Source organism: Gastrolobium bilobum, unplaced genomic scaffold (genome assembly GCF_033153095.1).
Source record: "Gastrolobium bilobum isolate Gb01-03AN ecotype WA unplaced genomic scaffold, APGP_CSIRO_Gbil_v1 utg441, whole genome shotgun sequence".
Classification (NCBI taxonomy): Eukaryota; Viridiplantae; Streptophyta; class Magnoliopsida; order Fabales; family Fabaceae; genus Gastrolobium; species Gastrolobium bilobum.
In genome coordinates this window covers 25,802-46,966 of record NW_026897808.1, presented here as the reverse complement: position 1 = coordinate 46,966, position 21,165 = coordinate 25,802, and the positions used below count along the sequence as shown (strand labels likewise).

The following is a 21,165-nucleotide window of genomic DNA, read 5'->3' as shown; positions in this document are numbered from 1 at the left end:
CTGACATAATATTTTTAGGAAAAAAAAAATTCAATCAAAATTCTTGATAGAATCTAAATTCCGTCGAAACTTTCGACAGAAACATTTCCGTCAAACTTTTCAACGAAAAATAATTCTGTCGAAAATTTTGACAAAACACATTTCCTTAAAAAAATTCGACAGAAAATAATTTCGTCAATTTTTTTTATGGAAAATATATCCGTCAAAATTTTTGACGAAAAATATTTCCATTAAAATTTTCAGCAGGACGCATTTACAACGACAATTTTGACGAAAAATATTTCTGTAAAAAATTCCAACAATTTTTTTTTTGTTAAAATTCTTTACGGAATCTAAATTCTCTCGAATCATTTCCCTAAAAAATTTTGTCAATAAAACATAGCTGTCGATTTTTTTGATGAAAAATAAAACATATATGTCGATTCTTTACGGAATTGTGTTGTTTATGCATATCTGGTGTGAAATGAAAAGCTTTGTTTGTATGTTTCTCAATTGTATGCTGCAAGAACTTTTTTGTGTTGCAATGTATTTGTTACTTGAGGACAAGCAACATCATAAGTTTGTGGGTGTAATAACTCTTTATCAGAAGACTTGTTCACTGCTATTTATGTCTCATTTCTAGTGTGTTTTGATTTAAATTGGGCTGTGAGACTTGTATTTGGTTGTTATTGCAGAATGTTGAAAACCCAAAAGGCCAAGTCCAAAAGAAGCCAATACAGAGAGCATGGCATACAAAAATCAGCCCACGTCAGTGACCCAATGCAAGGGTAGAAACGTAAATGAAAATCAAGGTTGAGTAAAAGAAAGAGCAGCGATCATAATAAACTAAATTCACTCCAAATCAAGCTCAACCAAACCCTAGCCATTCTTAATCTTTGGTTTATTGAGTCACCCAACCTCACTTGTCTCTGAGTGTGTAAAAGCATTGAGCCAAAAAACCTTTTGGTGCGTTGATTCTCACCCATATAGATCAACCAACCAACCACATCATTGAAAAAAAATAGAAAAGGAGAAAAATACAGAATCTTTAGCTAGAGGTTGTTATGCGATTACGGGTTGTTGCAAGGAGTGGGCGTGGAAAGAGAAGATGCTTGAACAAGGGATGATCAAAGCGTGAGAGTGAGTACACGTGACTGTTGATGCAAGGGTCATGAGGTTTTCACATGCAAAAGATGCGGATATAAAATAAGGTAGAGCATCACTGTATGGAGCTTCTTCTTCCTCTTTTTCATTCTTGTTGAGAACTTTTCTTGAGAAGTCAGATTTTAATTTTAATTTTATTTTTTGGGTACTATAGGAGAGTTATTCCTTTGGTTGTAGCTTTTGCATTGTTGATTTTTATTTTTTAGTTGTAATTTCTTTTTGTTTTTTTACTGTTTTGAGCTCCATTCTTATGGATAGGAGCTAAACCTATTTTTCTAAATATTTTCACCAACTCAGTTTCTATCTGATTAAGAATTTTAATCATCTTTTTGTTTTATATTTTTTTCTATAAAAAATCTTTTTACATAAAAAATGAATAAAACAGTACTTAAATTGATTTCCTAGTATTTTTCATCCTTTAGAATAATTGATTCAAGAAATTAATTCAGAAAGTCTAAAAAAAAAAGAAAACAGAAAACAGTAGCGTAGTCACTGCTATTTCAGAGCAGTTTTGTGTTATGTTATTTTTACTGTTACTATCTTTTTATTAATTTAGTCTTAAGCAATTGCACTTTGTGCTTTTGAACTTTTCGCCAAAAGATCCTTGTGGGAACGATATTGGGGTCTTAAATACGCCCTATATTACTTGTTGTCGCATATACTTGCGCGCTACTTGCATAAACCTTAGCAAGGCCAACATTGGACATTTTTTTCTATTAAAAAAAAGGAAACTAAAAAAACCTAAAGACAAAAAATAAAGGAAATAATAAGATTCCATTGTCCGACTTTCTCGTATCAGTTGCTAATACTTCGCATGATTTGTTATAAATACAGTAAAATTTATTTGAAATCAATTTGTAATAATAAATTCAAACTAAAACCTTTTTATTACTATAATAATAGAAAAAAATAAAATGATAAGAATATGAAAATTGACTTTTCTTTTAAATAGAAAAATAACAGCATTTAGTTTAGATTATTTAGGGTATATAAATTTCAAATTAATCCAATATCAGTTAAAAAAGGGTAATTTAACAGTGACGATTTGTTAACCCCGCGTATTTTATTTTGTTTCATTTTAGCCATGATGGTTTGATGATCCAAAATTTATCTAAAAAAACATAATAATAAAACTTGTAACATTAAGATTTTCATCAAAGGGTTAATTTAACCGTGACGGTTTGTTAATCCTGCATATTTTATGTTGGTTCCTTTTAGCCGTGGCGGCTTGGTAATTCAAAATTTAATGTAAAATTTATAATAATAAAAATAAAATTATTAAAATAAATATAAATCATCAAAGCCAAAACTTTCCAATTGATTTTCTTTTAATTTTTTTTTTAAAATTAAATTCAATCAACACACAAATATTTTTTTACAGAACGACGTAGCTTTGAGTTCCTTATTATATACATCGGAACGGGACCCACCCCGTCAAGCACAAAAATTAGTTTTCTTTTCTTTAATCAATTTTATTTAATTCTTGAGGGTGAAATAAAATATTAAAATCTTATCATTAATTTACTCAATTAATATAAGGTAACCGTTTTTTTTAAATGGACGGTGTAAGGTGCTAACACATTTCCTACTCGTAATGGACTCCTGAATCAATTTTCTATTCGAAAGACCAGTTTTCTCAAACAAAAAGGTTTTTCCAATATTTTTCTAAATAAATCTTATTGGCAACTCCATTATTTTTAACATTCAATCTCTTTCGCCAGGTCGCGATCCGGCTGCGACATATATATAGCAAGGTTCTTTATGCTTCGCCCTTGTATATATATACATACACACTAGTAGTACGCATCGATGGATGGCTTAATTACAGTGTAAAATAGCACATTGTAAAATATAGTAAACAGAACCAGACCAACAGCTAAAGATGAAAGAAACGATTCTGAAAATCCTAGCTTTTCAGTGTCACTGGCTTGCTCTTTGGTAAGCTTCACGTCAGAAACTGCATAAAGATTGAACGAAAAATGTTTAGGTCAAGATTCATTGCTAGTGAGCAACCTTAATGCCATAATTGTAAACATAGGCATGATTCATAATATTTATTAAATAAATTCAATAAAGGTTCTTTACAGTTAAAAATCAAATGGATGATATGAGATTTACTCCTTAAAAGAAATTATTAAATATTGTATAGACTGAATAATTAAAATTACAAACTGGCTTATTAAAGCCTATAAATTTTAGGGGTTTATAAATCTTATCTTACTGCACCAAAAAATTTTTTGCAGCTAAGATAATAAACATGTGGGGACTACAAATTTTTTTTCTCTACTTCGTTTCAGTTTCTTTCTCTTTTTTATTGTCTCAGCCGTAAAAAAAAAAAAAAAAATTGGTGCATCAATACAAGATTTATAAACTCCTAAATTTTATGGGCAATACTTTTCTCGTTTAATAATAAGAAATATGGAGCCCATAAGCTGAAAAAAGAAAATGAAGGTGTGTGTTTCTGTACAACTGTGACCTAAGATTGTTATCTCCTCAAACAAAGTTCTCAAATTTTATTTCTTAATCTATCACTTTTATAAATCTATATATTTTTATTATTCATTTGATAACTTTTATTACTTAGTCAGTAACATTTAATATAAAAGTAATGATTTTAAAAAATTAATACCATATTATATTAATCTCTCAAAATTGAAAAACACTACAAGAATTAACAATTTTAGTGATGTAAGCAAGAGAAAGAAAGGGTACCCGTGAGTTTTGGAGAGGATGAAACTCGTTTATTGGAGAGAGATTGGAATTGTTGGTCAAGCTTTTTAAGGGCTTCTCTGGCCTCATCTGGGTCTATCTCATATTGCTGTGAATCTTCCTTCACTGCATGAACTATGCAATAAGAAGATGAAGAATAATAAGGGTTTGTGCTTAGCTTCCTCTTCTTGAATATTATGCCTTGTTCACTACTATGTACTAGTAATTGTCTAGAAAATGATGCAAAGAATGGTGGTGGATGCTTATAGAAGCAAAGAAGCTGCATTGAGAAAAGCAAGTTTAGGCTAAAACACAAATGTTCAGTGTTCACTCACCTAAATGTCTAAAACACAACACAAGCCATGGAATTGAAGATAATGTTATGCCTTTATATTATTATTTTTATTTTGATAAATAATAATGTTATTCAGTGTGACAGCGACATTCTTTGATATTTTAATATCAGCGTTTGGTAACGCGTGCTGGTGTAAACAGGAATACGGGCAGAAATGGAATACAGTTAGATGGTATTCTTTTTTCTTTTTTTCTTTTTAAATATCGGGAATTAAAGCAACTAAGGCACACTACAGAGTTAGAGGGTATTCTGGTTATAAAAGATACAGATAAGAAAATGAGACAACTTTAAATTCTAAATTTGAAATTGCATGTTTAAGTTAGCTTGTACGAAAAATATGATGTAAAAATTTAATTTATAAGTTTAAATTTTTAGTTTTAGTTAATGTAAAATATAAAATTTGAGCTCAACTTGTTTTGCTCATTTATAATTTTATTTTTTACTTCTTCTTTTTTTAGTACAGATTATTTCCTTCTTTTTATCAAAACTATTGTTCAAGTATTTTTAAGTTTGTTAATTTGATATTTAATAGACATTTTTATGTTACACTAAGAAGTAAACATAGCCAACAAAGAGAATGAAAATTTATTAAAATATGAATATTAATTAATTTTTAAGATAAACTGACAATTTATTAAGCAACAGAAATATATAAATTTATTTATATCCCTTTTAAATTTAAATTTTAATGTTAAAGAAACAGAAAGAGATAGAGAGAAACTTTTAATGTTGAAGTATAATCTTGATTTATTTATACAATAAAATTCATACACAAACTTGAACTTGTTTATTTAGTTACAAATAGAGATGGCAAAACGGGCTCAGTCCGCCGAGCCGGGCCGGCCGGCCTCGCCCGCCAAATGGGACGGGACAAACTGATTTTGTCAAATCCGCCGCTCGCCAAGCCCGCCCGGGGCTGGAATTTTTATTTTATTTTTATTTTTTTTAGTGTAAATGTCATGGGCTTGGCGGGCAGCCCGCCTCGCCCGCCCAAATGGGACGGGGCGAGCTGAGTTTTCTTGCCCACCTTCAAGGGCAGGGCGGACCAGCCTATTTTTTGGTGGGCTTATGACGGGCTGGGGCGGGGCGGGCAGCCCGCTTTGCCATCCCTAGTTACAAACGAAGTTCCTCAAAAATTCAAGTTAAAGTTAAATTATGTAAGGACAACGCAATCCATTCATGTGCTCATATTACTTGTATCCACTTGTATCTTGACCACTGATCCACTTGTATCCAATGGCTCATATTACTTAAAAATTTAAGCCCTTAGATATAAGTGGGATTAACGGACAAGATTAAGAGTGTAACTTACACAGGTGTAAAATGATCCTGACATATATACATATATATATATATATATATATATATATATTATTCTAAAGTAAAACCGTTTATTGGAAACTTTGATGATGTGTCGCATTCTCCTTGAATATGAGGTTTGTGTTCACACTTAAAGGAATTTGAAATGTTTCCTGTTATAGTAACTTTTTAAATTGTTTTTAGGCTTATAATTTTAAAAAAATAAATTGAAAACCGATTAAAAAAATAGTTTTTGACACACATAATTAGATTTCCACTATCTCTTTATTGGAAGCTGCGAAAGTTGGAAGCTGCAACAATTTATTGAATCTTATTGGGAGCTGAAAAGTTTTTTAAATTATTGAATCTTATTGGGAGTTGAGAAGTTTTTCAGAGTTATGCCTTAGTGGAAACTGATAGGTTTTTTTGCAATAATTTTTTTTTTCAAATCTTTAATACGCAAAATTAAGTTTAATTTACGAAATTATTTTGTGTATAAATAAGATATGTTTCTGGATATTTTCATGTGCTAATCGTGCACATATTTTTTCCATTCTCTGTCTTTTTATCTTCTTCGTCTTCTAATATTGTTCTAACTAACGCTCTGGCAAACAGCTCTTCTCCACCTTGCAATCATAGGGCTTCGAACAACATCTTGGACCTCAAGATCCTTGCCATTTCAGGTGTTGACGATCTTAAGCGCCGGATCGATCGCTCTCACTCTGAAATCCTCAAGGATCTCGAAGCTTCTCATTCGCGTCTCCACAAGCATTTCAAGGTTTCTTCTTCTCACGCTTTCTTGCTCTCCTTGGTTGTATCAGTTCAATAGGGTTTGTGAAATTCTTTGTGTGTGGTTACTGATGACAAATTTTTGATGGCATCTTTTTTGTAGGGTTGAACCCCTAATAGAAGATATATTGCATGAGAGTTGAACCCCCAAGTCCGACGACATCGTTGAACTCCCTCTCTTCCCTCTCCCTCTGGTCCTTTTCCCCGTCACCATTCTTCCTCTCCAGATCTTCGAGTTCTGGTACCGGATAATGATGCACATAGATCTCATCTTCAATGCTCTCTATAGCAATGTTGTTTCGGGAATACATTTTATATATATTTGATGTCTTTTATAAATGATATTGTAATTTGATGATTCATGTTTTGGGTATTGGGGTTTTTCTTTTTTCTTTTTCTTGTGTGTTTGTAAGTTGTGAGTTATTGGTTTTATACTTGCTGTAAACTTTGATTACGCCAGAGTTTTGTCTTCCTTCACTTTCATGTTTACACAGAAGCAACCGATTTGCTACAAAAATTATCATTAGATACTCATCCCAAGGCCTGGGAAATTCCCGAGCCTGCCAAGAAGGTAATTTTTTTGGTTTTTATGTCTGTCAGTGATTCATGATTGAACTTCATCCCTCTTGATGTTAGTGTAGCATTTGAAACATTATAATATTAGCAGCTGAGAATAAAATGAGATCTTTTTACCTGGCTATATGCATTTTCAGTTCTTTCCGTGGTATTAAATTAATTTTTCAAATTCCGTGTAGGCTACTATAGCAATCAATATGGTTCAGTTGAATGGCCAGATCCCTCCATATGAACGGTCTGTAACCCAAGTGTTACAAGATTTCATTGATCCCAACATGATTTATCTTCCGAATGGTTACCCGTCCACTGCCTATTATTACGGTGGTAAGTAATCTGATCTTTTTTCCCCAAAGACAGCTTAGAGGAAAATCTACATGGTAATGTTTCAGTGGTTTTTTGCTTTCCCTTTTCACCCATCATTTGAATTGCTGGAAGATGGAAATGATGCTAATATGAATTTTGAAATGAATGTAGGAAAGAACAAGGATGGATCTATCTTAACATGGGAAATGAGATTTAATATAGCTGTTGGGATCGCAGAAGCCCTTGATTACCTACACAGGGAAGCTTTGAAGCCTGTTATACATAGAGATGTCAAGTCTTCAAACATTCTTCTTTCCTAAGGGAGCATGTCGTCAATTTTTGATTAGTTTCTTTGAATTATAACGCCTCTATAGTCTATATTCTATATCATTAGTTTGTGCGATTATAGTTACATTAAGGGGAAAAAAAGAAAAAAAAGAGCTGCGCCCTTTAATGACGTAGTTTGTTGATTTAGAAAGGCAAAGTTTTTTTTTAATTTATCCTACCAATAATGTACTAATTATGGAATTGTGTTTATTATAATGCATGCATCGTTGGCAATGGTTGAATATGTGAATAATTTTTGCTTAGCCATTATGTATCCGTTGACTGAAATCGACCATTAGACATAATTGCATGAGTAATTGTTAACCCTATTAATGTCCCACTATTGAGCTTAATTAGTAAAAAAATAAAATTATTTTGTTTATAAATAGTGGCTGGTGACTCAAAACCCAGAATTCAAGTCACAAGCCTCATAAAACAAATTAGTTAATTACTAAGTCAAACTAAAGGAATTATAGATTAAACAAAAAAATATTTAAAATTATATATAATGTATAGTTGATTAAAAATAATTTAAATAAAAAATATGAAATGACATATCTTCTATATCTATACTAAATGAAAATCATTCTTTGGCAAGTTGATGTCTGTTGCTCTCTCCTCCAATATCCACATTCATATATAGACCACTTTAATTTTTTCAACTTTTAGAAACGTTGCAAATTTGAATTTTTATTAGATAAGTGAGAAAAGATTTAAGCATTCATTACAAAATATTTCACTTTTCAGATTTGAATTTTGAAATTTGAACTTGATGTGTGGAAAAATAGGTCATCATTTACTACAAATATAAAATTACACTACTTTCTACCTTTGAAATTGAGTCTATTAATTTCGCTACATTCAAGAAAAACTATAATAACAATGAAATCACTCTAAAATGTTTCCTATTTAATAAGATTCAAAATTCAAAATTTTAATTCAAATTTTTAATTCTATCACTTCTTGATGCATTGAAATTGGTTAAGTCTATTAATGATATTTATTATTATACCTAAAATTTTTTTTGCATGAGTAATTCTTAACCCTATTAATATCCAACTATTGAGCTTAATTAGTAACAAAAATAAAATTCTTTTGTGTATAAATAGTGGCTGGTGACTCAAAACCCAGAATTCAAATCAAAAGCATCATAAAACAAATTAGCTAATTACAAAGTCAAACTAAAGGAATTATAGATTAAACAAAAAATATTTAAAATTATATATAATGTATAGTTGATTAAAAAATAATTTAAATTCAAAATTTAAATAAAAAAGAAGAAATGACATATCTTCTATATCTACACTTAAAGGAAAATCATTATTTGGCAAGTTGCTGACTGTTGCTCTCTCCTCCAATATCCACATTCATACTACATACCACTTTAATTTTTCCACTTTTAAAAACGTTGCAAATTTAAATTTTTATTTGATAAGTGAGAAAAGATTTCAGCATTCATTACAAAATATTTCACTTTTCAGATTTGAATTTTGAAATTTAAACATGATGTGTGTGAAAATAGGTCATCTTTTATTACAAATATAAAATTACACTTTCTGCCTTGGAAATATAGTCTATTAATTTCGCTACATCCAAGAAAAACTATAATAACAATGAAACCACTATAAAGTAAATTTAATTTTAATAAAAAATTATTAATTAAACGGAAAAAATATTTAAAATTATAAAAATATAATTTAAAATAAAGTAAATTAATATCTTAAGTTAAAATAATGATACAAAAAGGAAAAAAATCGTACAAGAAACTTTTTAATAAATACTTAAGATAAATATTTTAAATGTATTTATATATATATGTATATAATATAAATTAAAAAAGAAAAAATTATTTTTTAAAAGTATGTATAATTAATTCTATTATCATGTTGAATTTTAAATTTTAAAATTAAATATATTATAAAGAAATCAAACTTTCATTCTTTTAATGTAAGAGTGTAATTAACACAATTTCCTATGTCGTGAATGATTACCTAGAAGCTATTACTTTGAGAATGTGCAGAGACTTCTATGCATGTTTCCCTTTATTTTTTGCATAGAAAATTGTTAAGCCTATTAATTTATAACTATGTCTATTGAGAGGGAAAATATTCAATACTTAAAATTTAAACTTTTTAAATTTGAATTTTGAACTTGAGAGGTGGGAAAAGATTCAGCATTTAATATTGATCACTACTTTCTGTATGGGAAATTATTAAGCATATTAATGATAGTTATTATTATGTCTATTGGACTTAATTATTATAACTATTAGAATTTATTATCAAACTGGAAAAAATATTTGTATAAAATTAACTTAATTTAAATAAAAAAATTACTAATTAAACGAAAAAAATATTTAAAATTATAAAAATATTCTTTAAAATACAAACGACACAAATTCTTGCAAAAAATAATTATTTATTATTATTTTTTAAATCTGATTGTAATAAATGAAAGTCCATCTCTGAGATAAAATATAAAAATTTAAATGTGACGATAAGAACTTTTTGTGTGGATAAATATAAAATTCTATTGCATGCTGATAGTTAAAGTGGCAAACTGGGATCGGCCCGAAGGGCCGGCCCACCAACACATTTTTATAATTAAATTAAAGTTTTATCTTTCTTCTTTTATAATTAAATTCTTAAATCTGATTTTAATTGTTGTAAATACAAATTTGTAAAATTCAAAATACTAATGACACAAATCCTTGCAAAAAAATAATTATTTATATAAAAGAGCGATAGTTAAAGGTTGCAAACTGGGCTGGGCCTAGAGGGCCTGCCCGCCCCACCTTCCAACACATTTTTATAATTAAATTAAAATTCTGTTATTCTTTTTTAATAATTAAACTCCTAATTCATATTTCAATTTTTGTAAATACAAATTTATAAAATCTCAAATAATAACGACACAAAATTAAAATCATTAAAAAAGACAAAATTTGAAAATACAAATTTGTAAAATTCAAAATACTAATGACACAATCCTTGCAAAGAATAATTATTTATATAAAACAGTTATAGTTAGAGGTTGCAAAATGGGCTTGGCCCAAAGGGCTTGCACGCCTCGCCTGCCAACACGTTTTAATAATTAAATTAAAATTTCACTTTTCTCCTTTTATAATTAAATTCCTAATTCAGATTTCAATTTTTGTAAATGCGAATTTATAAAATTCCAAATACTAACTACACAAAATCACAAATCCTTGCAAAAAAATAATTATTTATTATTATTTTATAAATCTAATTATAATAAATGAAAGTTCATCTCTGAGATAAAATAGAAAATCTTAGACGTAATTATAAGAGCCTTTTTTGTGAATAAATATAAAAACGTTAGTTATAGGTAGCAAACAAACAAATTTCTTTTTTTCCTGTGCATCGCACGAGTTACACTTAATTTTGAAGAAGCTTTTTTACTTAGGGTGCTGATTTGGAACATTATCCAAGAAAACTGAACGCTCTTAATGAAAAATTCATGTTATTTAAGGTCAACGTAAAAAAAAAATTGGAGTCATATAATGAGCCAAGATATCAAGTTTCAAGTGTTTGAAGCAGTGAAGCTATTGTCACCTCATTCTTTAAGTCTTTGGTGGACCCAAATGTATGTTGTTATTTTTTAAAAATTTATCATTGTGGGTTCTTTATATTGTTACAAGTTTTTAACATGTGTATTGATTCGATGCTGTTTAGACACATTTGTTCCAATGTAAGCAAAAAATATGACTCATACATAACCATTTGGATAATTTGCTTTCAAATCCCTTTCAGACAACGTTTTTTGGGTTCTAAAAAAATAACCTATTTTTTTTTTGTTGAGATTATTACTTCTGGGTGTTAACATATTAGCGTAATTTATTTAATGAGCATTTGCATTTTGTATCGTAGGCATAAATATGATGGTAGAAGAGGATGTCCCTGATAATGCATAAACATAGGAAATCACATGTTTGGTATGTGTTAAACTCATCCCTCCAATGATTGCTACAGAATGACACTGAATTAATAGTATAGGTACAAGCTGATCTTTTAATTCCATGTTTGCTTGGTCTGTTTGTTACCTTGATTTTATTAGTGACTGTTATAGTTAGCAATAAGTTGTATGCATTTTTTCTTTTTTTAACCATCCTCATTTTAACATAGTCTACTATGGCGTATTTATTTTTTACATAACTCATCGAGTAGATAATTATATTTGATTTGCATAATATTGATCACTCTAGATAGCAGATTTTTGTTTATGGTTGACATTTGTAAAGTTCTGTGTCAATGTTGTAGTTTTTTCCACCATAAATATAGAACAAGATAACAACACAGGTTTTTGTAAGTATAAGGTTTGCAGTGCGATTAACCAACCACAGCGGACGACAAATATTTTGTTCTTTTTTCCCCGGGCATCGCACGGGTAATTCACTAGTATATATATATAGGGGTAGGATATTCTTACATTGGTATAAGAGTTAGAAGTCTTACACTCAATCTTGACCATTGATCCACTTGTATCCAATGGCTCACATTACCAAAAAAATTGAGCCCTTAGATATAAGTTGAATCAATGGACAAGATTGAGAGTGTAACTTACACTGGTGTAAAATGATCTTGACCCATATATATATATATATATATATATATATATATATATATATATATAAGGGATATGTTTTTCTCATGTTGCATGAGACAAATTATCTCATGCAACACACAAAAAAGTGGGTAGGACCCACTTTTTTCCTTTCTCTCTCTTGTTCTCAGTGGATCTCACTCATTTTGTGTGTTGCATGAGACAATTTGTCTCATTCAACATGAGAAAAATATTTCCCTATAGATATATATATGGGACAGGATTCTTTGACACTGGTGTCAAATTTAAAGTTTGACACCTCTCATCTGAGAGCCGTTAGATAAAAAAAGATCAACGACTCTGATTTGTAAGCATGTTACACCATTGATCTTTTTTATCTAACGGCTCTCAGATGAGATGTCAAACTTTTAAATTTGACACCGGTGTCAAATGATCCTATCTCTCTCTCCATATATATATATATATATATATATATAAGGTTAGGATCATTTTACAACTTTTAATCTTAACTATTGATTCCAATTATATCTAAGGGCTCTAATTTTTTGATAATGTGAGCCGTTGGATACAAGTGAATCAATGCTCAAGATTGGGTGCAAGACTTCTAACTCTTACACCGATGTAAGAATATCTTGCATTATATATATATATATATATATATATATATATATATATATAGTATATATTTCTGCAACTGATGTACGTGCAACGGTCAAATCAATACGGACCTACTCATGTGCAAGTGACTGCAAGTGCAGACACAAACACATAAGGCACGAGATTTTAACGAGCTTTGGTACGTGAACAGAGAACGACTATAGACATGGTTAGAAGGTGAATATATATAGAAGAATGGAAACAGTGGAGAGAGATGATATGAAGTTAGCATGCAGCTTTAGTTTACACTGACCTTTGATGTTTCTCTGTAGTTTCAGTGTTTGTGGCTTTGTGCCAAGTGCCATCCTTTCTATGAATGAGTGCCAAGTGCCAACAGTGCCCTTATATGTGGATGAAAAAAAAATTGTTTAACCCCCACCCCCTACACGAACATGCTGTTTTTATATCATTTTTATGTAAACCTTGTTAATCCATACAAGTTCTTAAAAGGTTTACATTTATTATCTTATATGCAAGGCATACATAAGTCCTTATCACTAAATGGTGCAGACATGAAAAAAAAAATTTTAGGTCCGCCACTTAGTCAAATACTTGCTATATATATACGTGAAAGTATTAAATATTGGGAATCATAACCATACAAAAGATAAAAGCATTAAATGTGAGAAATCATAAACATACACCTGCCTTTGATGTACGTAAAGCGGCTGCAGAAACAATTTTACCTATATGTGTGTGTGTGTGACTTTAATGTTTCTACATTGAATGTAGATTAAATTATCTATATTTGCTCTCAAAACGGCATCGTTTTGAATTAAAAAATTAATATAGAAAAAGCGAATCATATATATATATATATATAACCTTAACTCATTCATATATATAATTTTATAGTGGTTATATATAGACTACTCAAGGCATTAGATATGAACTCGTGGTAAGGCACTTCACTAGTTTTGATGAGATTATATAATTAAATTCAAGATTAATATTTTTTATGTTATAGGAGATAATTTTATCTCTACATACATATAAAAGTGTGTGGATCTATTTTTCTCTCTCTTCTTTTCACATAGGCCCCACACACTTTTTATATGTGTGTAAGAGATACAATTATCTCCTATGACATGAGAAACATTAATCTCTTAAATCTATTATTATTATTATTATGTTAAAAAATATTCAAGTTATTCATTATATTTTTTTCATCTTGTTGGGAATGGTATGAGGGAGCCCAAAACCCATTGCAAGGGATACAACCATGGGCCAAGCGATAAACCACAATAAGTGGGCCGACACCACATTTTAACCCAAAACCTTAAGGCTGTAAGTTTATGGGTCTTTTGCACTTATATGGTCATCACTTGGTCTAGGTCTAGCCAATGTGGTACTTCATTACAACTCATACTTGAATACTTCCAACACATCTATCCTTTCTTTGATTTTATTTACCAATTCATCGATTTCTCGACTGATTCGGTTCTCACTATACATGTAAAAACACTAAACTCTCTTTTTGCAACAACAAAAAAAACACTAAACTCTTATTACATATACAACTCGAATATGATATTGGTGCACTAACATTCATTACACCAGAAGATGCTGATGTAATTGATACTACTACTCATTCACATGTGATGATATTACATAACCATGGTCAATTAGTTTGTTACCTTAGTTGGTTAGCCCAATTGCCGGATTGGTTATTTGTTATTCTTTAGCTTTAGCTTCATTCATTCTTTTATTGTATCTATAAAATATACACCTAATGTAATATTTTATTCATTCAATAGAGTTGCACTCAATATTCACTCGTCATAAGGTATCATAACTTTAAGCTATGGTATCCACCATTTTTGCTACTCACTATTTTTCACTGCTTTCTTGCGAATTCTCTTGCTTCTTTCACCATTTTTCTTTCTCACAAATCCTTCACACCCTTTCTTTTTGCATTCAAGTGAAAATCCTTTTCTCATATTGATTTCTCCATTAATGAATAGTGAGAATTATCACATTTGGGCTTATGCAATGAGTATGGCGCTCCCATCCAAGAACAAGATTAGCTTCATTAATGTAAGCATTGTTCCATCTATGGTGGGATCCTTTATATAATGTGTAGCAGTGCTGCAACACTACAGTCTTAGCTTGGATTCATAGGTCTATTATAATAGCCTACACCAGTAAAATGAGAAATTAGGATTTTTGCTATGTTTAAGATGAATTAATAGATACGAAATATAATTAATGAAATAAAATCACTTTTAAGATAAAAGTGAAATTTCTGTAATTTTAGGTAAATACAGTAATTTTTACAATTACCGAAAAATTTAGATGAGATACAAGAAAATATCTCATGAAATTATTAAATGCTAAAATCCATGATATATGAGTAAATTTATGGGTTATGAGTTATCACACACATATAAAAAAAATATTGAGTCATGGCTAGAAATGAGTAAGAAATCAAAGTTAAAACATGAAGTTTGTATGTCTAGTGGTGTAACCAATATCTACTGGTCACTTATGTGACTAAAGAAAATAAGAAAGAGACAAAAACTCAGCCATTTTCCCTTCCTCCTTCGTGCAGCCCGTCCACCATGAGAGGAAAAAGAAAGTTTTGAGTGAAAAATTTCACAAAATCATATTTTGAGTTTTAGACATGCAAATCAAGTGCTTCCAAAGCCTAACTCAAAAGAAATTTCGAGAGGAATCCATTGGTACCAATATTTTGAAGTGGGGTTCACGGTAGAGAGAGTTCCTCTTCCTCAAAGATTTCGAATTTCTTGAGAAAAATGGGAGCTTGAGTCCATTTTCCCCTCCATTGTTGATCCATTGTGGTAAGGAATCACCTCTTTTTTCTTGTTTTCATGAAATTTTAAGAATTATAGGTTTTTATGAATAGTGAATTCGAAATTTTAATGGTATGATGAGTTAGAGGTTGATTTAAATGAATGTTCCTTTACAAAATATGCTTAGGATTGCTTCTTGATAAGGAAAAATCGATGAGCTCACCATTTAGACCACCTTGAGATTTTAGTCATGAAAAGTATTAAGTCTTATATATTTGATGGTTTGATCATAATATTTTAATGTGTTTATTGATGATTATTGGTTGTTGGATACATTGAAAGTTGAAAGAACTAGTAAATGTTGAAAGAAAATCATGTGGGATTGTTTAAAGAACAAGTGGTCATTTGGCCATTTGGATAAAAACGAGTGAAGATCATGTGTTTGATAAATTGTGAATAAGAAATGATGATTATTGATCAAAGGATTGATGAAAGATGTGTTTAAAAACTATGTGAAGCTAAGAGTGTTTATGAAATCTATATGTATGCATTCGACCATGTGAGAGAACAACTATGTAGGAAGTTGTTTAATTATTGAATGATGATGGATAATGATCCTTAGATCATGTAATGTGTAATGGACTAAGTGGTTGTCATTAAAAATCTTGTTAAGTTTATTAAGTTTGATTGTTATGTTTATGACATGTTAAGGAAAATTATGTGGACAATAATTCAATGTTGTTTGTTGGTGGTTGAGATTCAAGGAACATGGTAGTGATTTGTATTGGAGAACCTTGAAAGTTGATGAATTCACAAATTTCGGCCATGATGTGAATAAATTGATTGGAAGCATGTTAGATTTTGGTTATGATTTGTAGGCTATTTTGATGACATTATAAGCCTATTTAAAGTGTTAGATATCTACTTTGAGTTAGTGGTAAAAGCTAACTAGGTTAGGTCCATTCTTTAACTTGTGAATTAATTAGTAATGACTTGTGTGTTTGACATATATTGGCATGAAAATATGTTAAGGGGTGTTATGGCATGAATGGAATGTTATTAAACCAATTTGAATGTCATTTACGAAAATTTAAGGAATCATTAAAGTGTTGAAGCTTTGTATGTAACACTTGAAATATGACATATATGGTAATGATTGGTGTTGATTCCTAATTAGGTTTGAGCCTAGAGATATTGAATTGGAAGATCAAGTTGTGGAAGGAGGTGACTAGCTTGCTTGTGTTACAAGTAAGCCTTGTGTGGGAACTTCAAGAGGTAAGCTTATGGTTTAAGGAACCTTCTATTTTCTTGTATGTTCCACCATGGTCCAATAAGGCTATGGTATGGATAATTATGTGATTGAATGTTATATAGATAAGTATGTAATATGATATGATATGCTTGCTTTGTGGTTCTTAACCATTGAACATTTGCATGCCTATGCTTTCATTGAGGGACCAAGCCTCAAGAGTATATCATGCGGAGGGACCCAAGCCTCCATAAGGGACTCAAGCCTTAAGTGCATGAAATTATTAGGGATTCAAGCCTTTGGATTATCATGTTGGAACTTTCGGGGGGACCCAAGCCTTCAGGAGATTCTATTTAGACTATCCACTGGAGGACCCAAGCTCTTGGAAGTTACATGTGTATGATGATATGTATATATGATGTTTTGTATCTGACCTCTCATGTAGGAAGTTGACTCATGGGTGGAGACTACTCTATAAACCCTAAGTTTACTGAGATAGTAATCTCACCCCGTTTGGGGACATGTTTTCGGTGTGCCAGAGCAGGAGAGTCCTCCCAAAGCAAGAACCCTGTCCAGGGCTAGAGGACTCAGTTGGGTTGTGATGTCGTACTTTTTAGATTGTACATCTATTACTTTGGGTCATGATATATGACCACTACAGTTGTATATGGTCTGTACTATTTTGAGATGTTTGTTCATACATGGTGTATGTATATTTGGTAGTTCAGGCATATATGTATGTATTTATTCATTGAGATGCATATTTTAGTAGCATGTATAATTATTTATACTGTCAAGTTAGATAAGATGTGTATTGGCACGGAGCCAATAGTTGATTGAATCTGTGGATGGATTCTAGGTTCGATGAATGGGCTATCAGTTATATGCATATATGCTGGACTTTTCTGATTGACAGATATTGAGTATAAGAGTGGGATTTAATCCCTAGATTTTCCAATTTACAGTGAAAATATTATTCGTGTGACTTTGTCGGGGTTGGTATAGGTTATCATACCCTGATGGTCTTTGACTGCTGCTTATGGTCACAGGATTAATAAGTAAATCTGTTGTGCAGGTATGAGACTGTACAATCAGTAATATTATGGAAAAGTTATTTGCAATGTGATACATCATAAAAAGAGAAGGAAAAAGTTAATTCTCGAAGTTACATAGGTTAACAGTGAACTTTAAAGTAAGTCTTTTGCTTAGGCATTTAAATTACGTTGTGCTTTAATACTATATGCATGTTAACTGACCGGCTCGATACGAGGATGTTACATCTATCACCAATTCTATTGCGCAATTCATTCTCTGGATTGATGAGGCATACTAAGCCTAGGTTGATCTCAAGAATAGATTTGCATAGGTAGATGTTTTCTGAGTGTCAGATATCCAGGAGGAAATCTATAAGCTGCAACAAGGAAGTGCAAATATCATTGATTATTATACACAATTGAAGATATTACAGGACGAGTTAGAGTACCTCAAGCCATTGCCAAGATGCATATTTGTTGAGCTTTGTTCTTGTAGAGCACTTGCTCTGGTGAGATCATAGAGAGACTGGGACTACATGATCAGTTCTTAAAGGGGCTCAAAGAGCAATATGCTCATGTGAGATCTCAAATCATGCTTCAAGATCCTATGCCCAACATAAATAAGGCTTTCTCCTTGGTTACTCAATAGGAGAAGCAATTCTACTCAGAGTTGAGCTTTGATTTTGCTGATTCGCGTCTATGCATGAACACCGCTGATAATAATTGAAAGTTCTCCTCTAACAAAACCAAAGATTGCAATACCAAAGTTGTTGGCCATAGCAGTACTAAAACATGTACGTATTGTGGCAAGAACAATCACACAATTAATACATTTTATTGGAAGCATGATTCCCTCTGGGCTATAAATCTTCATCGATGTCAAAGACTCGTGGATCAACAAATTTTGTTATGCATGATGCTCTTGAACGTGACTCCACTAGTCAAGAAGTAAGGTAAGTCAAGAGTGGCCTTTCTTTTTCATATGAACAGTAACATAACTTCATCAATCTTCTAAATTCTACACAAGTTCAACCAGCAGTTCACGACACTCGTATGCAAGAGACTAAGTTTACTAGAAGCTCTGTAATGGCAGCTAACTTTCCAATATTGTACTAGGTAATGATTCTATTTGTTGGCTCTTTGACGTAGAAGAAACTAATCACACCAGTTTGGTAATATCACGTTTATTTCGTCGAATCATAGCCATCTCCATTGTGTTTCTTAATGGTTCTCAAGAACTGACTTGCCTTTTCTAGAACAATACATATTTCTTATTCCCTCGTTTTACTTGATGTACTTTACGTTTCAGAATTCAATGTTAACTTGATATGCATTTGTAAACTTGTTACTTCCCTTTCCTACCATTTGTTGTTTCATAACTCCTCTTGCTTGTACATGTTAGTTCTTCCAAGAATTCAACATCAACGATGTTGCCTTGGGAAACACATCATCTTCATTGGCAATAAGCTCGCTTAGCGATGAAAAAATTGTGGCACTTTCTCTTGGGTAATCTTTCCTATTAAATTTTTCAACAAATGTCAACAAAGTTTCCTTTTATTCCTCCAAATCATACAAACCCATGTAATGTATGTCGGTTTGGTAAGCCACGAAAGTTACCTTTTCATTCCAATAATACAAAAAGTATACACATCTTTGACATATTAGATGTAGATATATAGAGCCCTTACTATTTTCCTTCTATACATGGGCATTGTTTTAATCTAACTATGGTTGATGATCATTCACGCTACACTTGGTCAATACCTCTGAAAACTAAAGCTGAAGTAGAAATCATATCCAAAATTTTGTCAGTTTGTTGAAAATCTATTCAAGACGACACTAAAGATCCAGCATGGTGACAATGCTATCAAATTCTCGATGCATGATTACTATAATAGCTAAGAAATTATCTGCCAAAGGAGTTGTATTGATACTCCTCAACAAAACAGTATCATCGAGATGAAGCATCAACATATATTAAATATTGCACGAAGTCTGCTTTTTCAATGTGGTCTTCCTCGAAGCTTGTGGTGTTACACAATTAAACATGTGTTTACTTTATGAATGGGCTCAACACACCACTTCTCAACCATATATACCCTTACGAAATCTTATATCGGTTAGCTCCAACACTTACTGATCTTGAAGTGTTTGGTTGCCTTAGTTATGCAAGCACCAATTCCTCCCATCATATAAGGGCCTGTTTATACGTTATAACATTTTCAGTTGTTTGGTGTGATCATCGTATAGTATAAGCTTATACAGCATTATTTCTTTATACATTAAAATGATGTATAACTTAATCAAGCTTAAGGGGTAGGATTAGGCCTGATAAAAGGTTGATGTATTAATGTTGCTTTAAAGTACAATTCTCAAGAACTAATATATTATTTCAATATTAATATATTAAAATAATTTTTTTTAATATATTAATTTTTAAAATATTGGATGATATTATCTTATACAATACCATACCAAACGCAGAATAGTATTAAAATTTAATCAGGTCTTATACAATCAGGTCTTATACTATCAGGCCTTATCTTATACTATGCACCAAACATGCCCTAAGGTTCTTATCAAGAGTACATAAGTGTGCTTTTCTGGGTTACCCAGAAGTAGGAGTGTTAAGGTCCGGACGAGATTGATTTTGAAGCAAAAGTCATCCAATCCAATCGCTTCGGTTCGATCATTTAATCGTCCATTTGGTTTGGATATTTTTTTAAAATTCGATACGATACGATCCAATCCAATTTTATTCGATTTTGATTGGATCAGTTTTCGATTTTTCGAAAAGTCTAAAATGTCAGTCATATAAATCACTAGCTATATCAAAATAAAGTCATTTAAAGTTACAAACTACTGAAAAATTCAAGTCTTAAACTCATGAAGAGTTAAAATAGGTTAATAGACAATAAAAAACTAAAACAATATAGTTTGTTATTAATAACATCCAAAATTCCAAGTTTACAAAACAATAAGATTCCAAGTCACCGTCTTTCAAAAACAATAGATACATAATATATTGGTCGATTTTCACCAACCAAAATCGAAAATAGATCAAATCCCATTAAAATTTGTGATTTTTTTTCGATTTTTTATTTTTCAGTTTTTGATTAATCCAGTTATCAATTTTTTGGTTCAGTCACCGTGATTTAAATCAGTTTGTATCGATTGATGAACATCAGCCTTTCAAATCGAGAATTGTTTATGGGGTTTTCGTTTGTTGCATGAAAAACGAAAACCCCGAGGTACAACCAATGTATGCCTCCGATTTGGAGAAGGCAAAGCCGAGTTGCAAGGCTACTCGGATTCTGATTTAGGGGTAGATTCCGACTCAAGGAAGTCGACGATGGGATACATGATGAGATTTGCTGGAGGAGCTGT

The 21,165-nt window shown here is 31.1% G+C and overlaps 1 protein-coding gene and 1 long non-coding RNA gene across 3 annotated transcripts; one reads left to right on the top strand and one right to left on the bottom strand.

Annotated features, from left to right (window-relative positions):
• Nucleotides 1-2,744: 2,744 nt before the first annotated feature.
• Nucleotides 2,745-6,606, bottom strand: LOC133310471 (uncharacterized). The gene is made up of 3 exons (XM_061511400.1): nt 6,441-6,606; nt 3,856-4,182; nt 2,745-3,100 (listed from the first exon to the last, which is right to left on the bottom strand). Exons 1-3 carry the CDS (start codon nt 6,604-6,606, stop codon nt 2,937-2,939), a joined length of 657 nt encoding a protein of 218 aa, XP_061367384.1. The 3' UTR covers nt 2,745-2,936.
• An 8,642-nt stretch (nt 6,607-15,248) lies between these two features.
• LOC133310500 (uncharacterized) lies at nt 15,249-17,612 on the top strand. Of its 2 annotated transcripts, none has more exons than XR_009751465.1 (3): nt 15,249-15,543; nt 16,673-16,770; nt 17,190-17,612. It is a non-coding gene; the product is annotated as an uncharacterized LOC133310500 (long non-coding RNA). The 2 variants fall into 2 exon arrangements; XR_009751464.1 differs by having other exon boundaries at nt 16,950-17,612.
• Nucleotides 17,613-21,165: the final 3,553 nt, after the last annotated feature.

What these genes read in the sequence shown, in the direction of transcription:
- LOC133310471 (XM_061511400.1), bottom strand. Translation starts at nt 6,606, where the DNA reads ATGTATTCCCGAAACAACATTGCTATAGAGAGCATTGAAGATGAGATC. An exon ending in CGATGTCGTCGGACTTGGGG is followed by an intron (nt 4,183 to 6,440) that starts GTTCAACTCTCA and finishes CATTTAGGTGAG; the next exon opens with TGAACACTGAACATTTGTGT. An exon ending in ATCCTCTCCAAAACTCACGG is followed by an intron (nt 3,101 to 3,855) that starts GTACCCTTTCTT and finishes ATCTTTATGCAG; the next exon opens with TTTCTGACGTGAAGCTTACC.